Genomic DNA, 8,919 nt, shown 5'->3' on the forward strand with positions numbered 1-8,919 from the left:
CTTTAAATAATGGTCTTAATTGCAGAGAGGGACTACTCCACACTGCACTCTCTCTCTGCTAGTAACACCATGCATCTCTGCAACATAGCAAAACTGACCCATTGGTTCTCAGATTCTTCTCTACACTGTGTTGACATAGATAGTATCGTACGCGTAGTTTGCACCCTTTGTTCATGACACCTCTGAAAGCAACTGCTACCACAACGTTAGATCCCACATTTTACTAATCTATCTGCAAAATTATATTTAACATTAACACTGCTCTTAAATACCTTGGATTAACCTTACTTTTATAATTAAGATCCGAATCAGAATCTAATTTTTTTAAAACTTAACACAATAATATATAGTACTAATAACATTATACTAAAAGCTTATTAAATAATACTTTAACTATTTTGTTCACTTAATTAAATCTTGTTTTTTAAGTCTAAAGCAACTTTCATGTATATATCAATTCCATTCAATGAATAAATAATTTAGACATATACATAAGAAAGTGTTTTCTCCTGTGTAATAATTGAAACTTCAAAAAGAATTATAATATTAAAAGCTTAACCATTCATTAACTTCATATTGTTGACAATGAACATACAAACGTCCCTACAAATTAAGTTTAGGATATTAAGACATTGATTGCAGTCATTCTTATCACATGGAGTCTTGTATATTGAAAATTGTTAGGAATCCAAGTGTGAGTCTAAGTCCCACATTGACCAGAAATGAGAAAGTAGAGCACTATATAAGAATCAAGACCCATAAACCCATTGCCTTAAGGTTTTGGGTTGAGAGTGGTGTCAGTGTCTTATGTGGTTAGGCTCAAATCTCATTGGTGTTGTTCTCCCCAGTGAAACCCCCTCTGTAAAACCTGACAAGTGGTATCAGAGCCGATGGTTAATGCCGGCTCAGACGAGTGCAGTACCAGTATGGTCCTAGTATCGAAAGTCTTCCTGGCAAGGGTCCCAGATAAGGGTTCCAGGTAAGCGTGTCCCGTTAAGAAAAAGAACGGCGGTACAGAAAAGGGCAGAAAAGGAGTACTCGTGGTTGGGATGCTTCCGCTGGAGGGGGAGTGTATCAATGTGGTTGAAGGGACTCACCCTTGAGGGGGAGATTGTTAGGAATCCAAGTGTGAGTCTAAGTCCCACATTGACCAGAAATGAGAAAGTAGAGCACTATATAAGAATCAAGACCCATAAACCCATTGCCTTAAGGTTTTGGGTTGAGAGTGGTGTCAGTGTCTTATGTGGTTAGGCTCAAATCTCATTGGTGTTGTTCTCCCCAGTGAAACCCCCTCTGTAAAACCTGACAAGAAAATAATATATGAAGCATGTGTTTCTTGCTCTTATAGATTTTAGCTTCAAAAGGCACACTTCAATTGGGTACAATTACCAGCTTTAATTTTAATTAAGTTTATGGGATAAAGAATAGGATCACATAACTACAAATTGAATCTCTGTGTATTAAAAGTAATACATATAAAATTAGGTTTGGCTCTCTATTCATGTTAATTTTAGCCTCAAATGACGCTTAATTATGCGGAAACTTTGTAACTTTTTTACTCAATAGGAACATAAGATGAATAAAATACATGAATTGAATTAAACTATTTAATAATTAAATAAATTTTATAAGTTATTAGAAAACAACTGAAAGTAAAACATGTAATGTTTTAAAGGGTTAATTATATTTTTGGTCCTTCAATTCTTGGTGAAAATTGGAATTAGTTATTTTCGAAAACTATGAAGCAATCTAGTTTCTCAACTATGTAAATATGTGTATTTAGTTCTTTTAATTAAATTTTATTAAGTTTAGTTGACGTTTTAAACATTTCCGTATAGGATTTTAGTTTGTTTACACCTTTTCACACATGTTTGCTTTAATATTAGTTGAAAAACGCATCTGAAACGTCAAATAAACTTAAAAATATTTAATTTAAAAGATTAAATTCATGCATTTATAAAAATAAATGATAAATTGGTTTAAGATTTTAAAATTAAACTAATTTCAATTTTTACTATAAGGACAAAAATATATTTAACTCTATTTTAAATAATTTAAGTGAATTAAAATAAGTTGAGTTATTCCAAACTATTTTTTTAATTGTTTTAACTAATTCACTAATTGAGTAATTTTGACCGGATAAAATTTATTGTTATTTAGATTTGTTTAATAATTTTGTGAGTGGATATTTTTTGTATAGTTCTATGTAAATCGTTGGGAGTTACCTCAAGAAAAAAAGTAACTCCTTGCACTTTTGGAGTCACGGGTACCAGGTAAATTAACCTAATAATAAAGTTGAGAAAAAAAAAAGAGAAGATGTTCCTCTCGTGTATTCAAATTTAAACATCATAGTCTCACGTGTTTGCAAAGAGATTGTGTTTTTTGTCTTGCAAAAGTAAGCAACGAGCAATTTATTGCTAATGATGAACATGAATAGTTTACAAAAGTGATTTGTACAGTGTTTTCATTACTTGATATGTAAAAAAGGACAAATAAATGTCTTTAATGGTAAGGTTTGTGATTTTTATATTAATTAAATAAAATAATAAATATGAGTAATACTTGACTTTTTAAATTAAATATAAAAATAAGGATGAGTATATACAAATTTATCTTTAAATTTGTCTCTATTTGTTTTTATTTTTGTATTCGTTTTATTTTAAATTAATATGTTTAATTACATTTCAAGTTATTTATAAATTTGTATTTTTAGTTAATTACCTATTGAAATTTTTATTTTTATTAGATATTCAAAAAATTTAAATTTTTTAATTGAGTGTATATTGTTTTTGACTACTATCTTGTCATCTTGTTTTACTCTCTCCACGTATTAAGAAATATAAAATTTTGTGCTTAATATAACATAATTGGTTAATTTTCGTTTTACATTAACAACAATATTTATAAAATCTCATGTGTCTTAATGTATAGAAACAAAAAAACAAGATAACATGATAATATAACAGTTACATCATCTAATTAATAAAAAATTTAAGCAGCAGACAGTGTATTGAAAAATAATTTTGAATACCAAATAGATAAAACAAATTATTAGAGACTCAATTTAAAATATACAATTTTTTTTAAGGACTTGGAAACTTTTAAACCTTAATAAAATACTCATAATTTATTAAACAATCTAAATAACTTATATTAATCGTCTTATTCGGTCATTCACATAGTTCAATCAACTCTACTAGTAATTTTTCTTTTATTATAACCTTAATTACATTATTTTCTCTTTTTGTAGTTTTGTTCAAATTGGATATTGAATTTTATAAAACACAAAAATCAATTTCATTAAATAAAATAATTTCTAAGATTTTTTATACTATTTTTTTAATTATTTATTATTTTTTTTTTCACATAAGGATGTTTGCTTCTAAGTTTTAAAAGTTCAACAAACTAAATTTAGTTTTTGGGTAACATAAAGAAACTTATATTTCATGTTCTATTTGATCCTTAATTTTGTTTTCTATAAGAGTTTTTCTTTGGTAAAAAAAAATTTATTTCCTCGTAATGACTTAACTTGTCTGATATCCATCATTTGTACTCAAATCTTCAACGTATTTTTTTCCATCGTAACCTTTTGTGAGATTTCATTCAATAATGTATATTCAATAATGTATTTGTCCTCAATTTTATCAAATTAATATATTTTGTCATATTTATTATTTTTATAACCATTTGTCTTTTATTCAATTACTAGTACTCAGATTTAGTATTTATATAATTGTAATTTTTTTCTTAATATTTAAAAATTAAATAAACAAATTATTAATATTTTTTTACTATTGAATCTTTAATATTATTATCTTTAGTTGTGTATTTTTTATGATTTAAAAAAACTATTTAATTAATATTTGGACAGTGTCTTCGTCTCTAAATGTGTGAAAGTGTATAATTTGAGTTCGGACAACAAAGATGTGAAGGATCATGAATATTTGATATTTTCACTTGTAGCATTTTATTTCCCAGTCTCAATCAACCTGCAACATATCGTTATTGCTCCTGTTATGGTTGTCTCTTGTTGCTTTAAAAATAAATCAAGAAATTGTTTCATTAAAAAGTGGCAACAATCCCTTTTGTCTAATGATTCAGGAAAATTAATTAGTAAATTCTTAATTACGTCATTCATTCAAATTAATTTAGTAACAAAGAAAAAGTTTTCAAAAATACCCTAAACTAACAACGTTCAGATCTATGATCCATAATCACATATGTAAGAATATATATATATATATATATATTTTTTTTTTTTTTTGCACATGACTCAAGAAATATATATGAATATATAGATAGATTGTACTGACACAAAGTCAAAAAGCTTAGACGAGTTACTGACCATAATAATAATATTAATTAAAGCACAAACATAATTTTACAATAGATCTACCATTGAATACACTAGGTGTGTAGTTGAATCAAAGGCATAACAATAATAATAATAATAAAAAGTGATGCAAAATATTATAGGTATAAAGTTGCATGTGTCTGCATCAATGTGAACGCTTATTAATTACAGGATCTATATGAATTACTAAGCAGTGATTTATTTAAGCCTTTCACATGCTCTAAATAGTGATTACCAAAAGTTCACGTTATTAACACAAAGTGTCCTTTCACATTATTTAATGACTTTAACCGACACTGAACCAAGCCCTATTATATATTGTATACTATTATGGCAACAAATCAAAGTCACTCATGTTCAATTTTTATGAACAAGATCAAAGCATATGACACATATAGGGAACTTATTGGATCGTTACTATATACATGAGAGGGGACAAAAAGATCCTCTAAATTGCAATCATAAATAGTGTGAGCAAACTTCTATGCATGCAATTATTTTTCTTAACTCATTCTATAACTTCTCAATGCTCTTTATGTGAAACAAAAATATAAAGTGCTATTTATCTTTCAAAAATGTAATATATATTTTTTATCTGAACATATTTTCTTAAATAACTTAAACTTATCTCAAATTATATAAACAAATTATAAAGTGAGGTTTGTAGTTTCACATCGATTAAAAGTAAGATATTTTAAAACATTTTTATAATATATAAATGAATGCAAATATTATTTTATAGGTCAATGAGATTGAGTTAGACTTAGAACTTTTTTTAACAATTTATCAATATTTACACTTATTTTATCTACAAAACCGACTTGTAAAATGAGGTTTGCACCCCACTTATATATTGTAAATTGGCCTTATTTCTAGTTGATGTGGGACTTCCAACACGCTCACTCACGCCGAGGTATATACATCTCGTGCGTGAGACTAGAAATGAATAGGTGGTCTATTAGCGGCCCGATATCGGGTGGGACAGAATGTCCAAAACAGCTCGTTAGGATAGGTTCTAACCTGACTCTGGTACCATGTTAAAAGTGAGTTTAAAGCCTAACTAAACCCCTCTATGAATCTAACAAATGGTATCAGAAGAACGACAGTACAGAAAAGATAAAAAAGGAGTACTCGTGGTTGGGAATGCTGGAGGGGGAGTGTACAAATGTGGTTTAATTTTATTCGAGATGGGACTTGTATCTGAATGAATAAGTATAGAAGAGAGGATGTGTTCCAAAATGCACACAGAAACGTCAAAAAAGATCCTATAAAGTTGAGGTTGTGTGGTAGGGCAAGAAGGGTTTGTCTTCCCATGTGAAAAAATAGCAAGATTGTATGAGTTAGACCCCACTTCATATGTGATCCTCTGCCGACGAAATGAACGAATCACAATGGCCAATCTGAAAACCTCTCTTTTTGCTTATTTAACTATCATCTTATGCATACATTAATTACATGCATATCCGAAACAGTATAGGGTTCTTACTTAACCATGGCATTGAGTAACCATGCATTATTCAGACTCACACCAAGTAAACTTCTATACTTGGAATAAACACGAGCTAACCCATCAACGCGTTTCATTTGTAGGCTTAATGCTTTTGTGGTGCGTAGCAATTAAGTAGGTACTTGTGTCTGCAGATATGAATAAATTTCACATGTTTGTATTTAATGTCTAAGCAACTTTGCATGCATGCCAGCCAAACATCGTGTCTTTGCAGATTCTGGATGAGTTATGGCCTCTTCTATTAGGCCATAGCACACAGGTTAAAGGTACAATATACGGATTTTTCTTATCTTTCAAACAGATTATGAATTTATGATGATTATGATCGTACCCTTTTGATTATGTTTGCTGCATCTTAATTAATTGCTTGATGCTAAGAGGAAATGAAGAAAAATCTTTGAAGCCGAATGAATGAAAGGCTGAGGTTGAAGTTGGGATTCTTACATTGGTAACTGAGGATAACAGAAGCAAATGAAAAATGCACTGTTTGTGGTTTTGTCATATTGCAATTTAAAGTTGACAAACGCCTTTCCTCGCATCCAATGTGTAAATGCCACTCATAAGAACGTTATGTTTGTTGTTATCTGATAAATAGTTGTACTCAGATTTTTACCACCACTATTCATTCACACTTTGGGTGATATTTATTACCATGCATCAAATTGTGCAAACAATTCAAGAAAAAACAAGAGTAATTTCAGAGAATTTTTTCTCGTGTAATCATTAGTAACCATTCGCTACATTTAATGGCTTGAATTCTGGTATCAGTACATAATTAGATACTGATAGGATAAACTTGTCAACTAGCATTAATAATACATCAAAAAGTAAGAAGAAAAACGTAACAATTAGAATGAGTTCATGTTTTAACTTTCTTAAGAATACATGTTCAGTTTCTGGATCAGGTGTTATATTTTTAATAAGCAAGCTAGTCTATGCTTTTATTCTCAGATGACAAAAAATTCATCTAAAGAGGTTTTGTCATTTTCCATAAAGAAAGATTTTATTCTTTCATTTCTAAAAAGGCTTCAGGTGAAAGAAAAAGGGGCTTTGGAAATAATGTAAAACTTTCTGAAACAGATTGTGACTTGTTTGGACTAATTTTACTGCAGTAAAAGTTCTGTCTTTTTTTTTTCTTGCAGGAAATTTGCAAGTTAGTTTAGTATGAGGAGAATTAAAAGAAGATCTTAAATTCATTCATAGGCTCCTATAGTGGACTCAAATTTCATTTGAATTGTATGAAACTGGTTTCACATTCCCGTTAAAAAAGCATAGTTTTCCACAAACCAGATTCCCTAGATCCCTTGCTCTCTCTCACAGTTTTCAGCATTTGCATGGTCCCAACAGCTCAAATGTGTCTATCTGTCTGTCAGGTTGATGTTGACTCTCCTCTATTTATTCCTTTCCAATTTCCCCTTCCATTTCCACAAACAACTTCCTTCAAGGTTCAGCTTCTTTGAACAGATTCTCTTCCCTTTCACTCTCTTTTTGATGTTCTCTTTCACTTTTTATACACTATTACCTACTCTACCTCTTCACCTAGTTCTCATTAATCAGAATTTATTGCACAATGCTGACTTATTCACACCCCAATGATTCATTTATGCAGGGAAATGGCTCTCCTTGGATTTCTTCTGGGACTTTTCTACATGGTGTCACATGTGAAGGGCTACGGGGGTTGGACCAATGCACACGCCACTTTCTACGGAGGAGGTGATGCTTCTGGGACAATGGGTACGTTTTTCTGCACAAAATGTGACTCACATTTTCGTTTTTACCGTAACTGTATATACTTTAGCAGTAACATGCATATGCATATCTCTGAAATTGCAGGAGGGGCTTGTGGTTATGGAAATCTGTATAGCCAGGGTTATGGAACTGATACAACAGCACTCAGCACTGCACTGTTCAACAATGGTTTGAGCTGTGGTGCATGCTTTGAAATCAAATGTGTGAATGACCCACAATGGTGTCTTCCTGGCTCCATCGTTGTCACCGCCACAAATTTCTGTCCCCCCGGTGGTTGGTGTGACCCTCCCCAACACCACTTCGATCTCTCTCAACCTGTTTTCCAGCACATTGCTCAATATAGAGCCGGAATCGTTCCTGTAGTTTACAGAAGGTAACTAACATTCATTCTCATTTCTCTTTTTATGGATCTCCTTTTCAAACATCCTTATATCAAACAAATGTTGTGAAAGATCAGAAAGAAAGTATCTTGATGTGAAGTTTATAATCCTTGAAGCTGAGATTTGTTTGTACATGGATTTTGAAGGGTGAGATGCAGGAGAAAGGGTGGAATCAGGTTCAGCATCAATGGCCACTCTTACTTCAATTTAGTGCTTGTGACGAATGTTGGAGGTGCTGGTGATGTGCATTCTGTGTACATCAAAGGGTCAAGAACTAGATGGCAAGCCATGTCAAGGAACTGGGGGCAAAACTGGCAAAGCAACTCCTATTTGAATGGGCAAAGTCTTTCCTTTGTAGTGACCACTGGCAATGGACACAGTGTGGTGTCATACAATGTTGCTCCAGCTGGTTGGTCCTTTGGGCAGACCTACACTGGGAGGCAGTTCAACTACTAACCAACCCTTAATTCATCAGTACCTACCTTTTCAATAATGTTCAGTGAGAATATTACAGGTGAAAGAAGCTAGTTACAGTAGAGGGAGATTATTAGTGTTGTGGGCTAAATATGAAGATGATTTAGTCCCTTCTTTATATATATATATATAGTATATTTGATTTGATTTACTTGTATAGCAAGCATTTGCAGATGATGTGCTGGCTTAATTTATGCTATGCCTCAGCAAATGGAATCCTTGCTCTCTGTTGAGAAAGATAAATTGTAAGAAAGATTCTTGAATGAGTGAGAATGGTTATGTTTGAGCTGCTTAATAAAAAGGAACACTTGCATGCATTCCTTTTAAGTGTTGTGTGGTGGACAAAATGAGTGATTCAGGTTTCTGCTCTGATCTCTTGTGAACCAGATGTAATCATTTGTTTGGGTTAACTCCAATTGGGCAAAGTAAAAGAGAACACATGTTCTTCATCGTTA

The 8,919-nt window shown here is 31.4% G+C and overlaps 1 protein-coding gene across 1 annotated transcript; it reads left to right on the forward strand.

Moving 5' to 3' along the window:
* Nucleotides 1-7,307: 7,307 nt before the first annotated feature.
* On the forward strand, nt 7,308-8,919 carry LOC114183408 (expansin-A1-like). The gene is made up of 3 exons (XM_028070422.2): nt 7,308-7,595; nt 7,695-7,983; nt 8,137-8,919. Exons 1-3 carry the CDS (start codon nt 7,454-7,456, stop codon nt 8,444-8,446), a joined length of 741 nt encoding a protein of 246 aa, XP_027926223.2. The 5' UTR covers nt 7,308-7,453; the 3' UTR covers nt 8,447-8,919.

The sequence above is a fragment of the Vigna unguiculata genome, chromosome 5 (genome assembly GCF_037176805.1).
Source record: "Vigna unguiculata cultivar grain cowpea cultivar isolate G323 ecotype 2 chromosome 5, ASM3717680v1, whole genome shotgun sequence".
Lineage (NCBI taxonomy): Eukaryota > Viridiplantae > Streptophyta > Magnoliopsida > Fabales > Fabaceae > Vigna > Vigna unguiculata.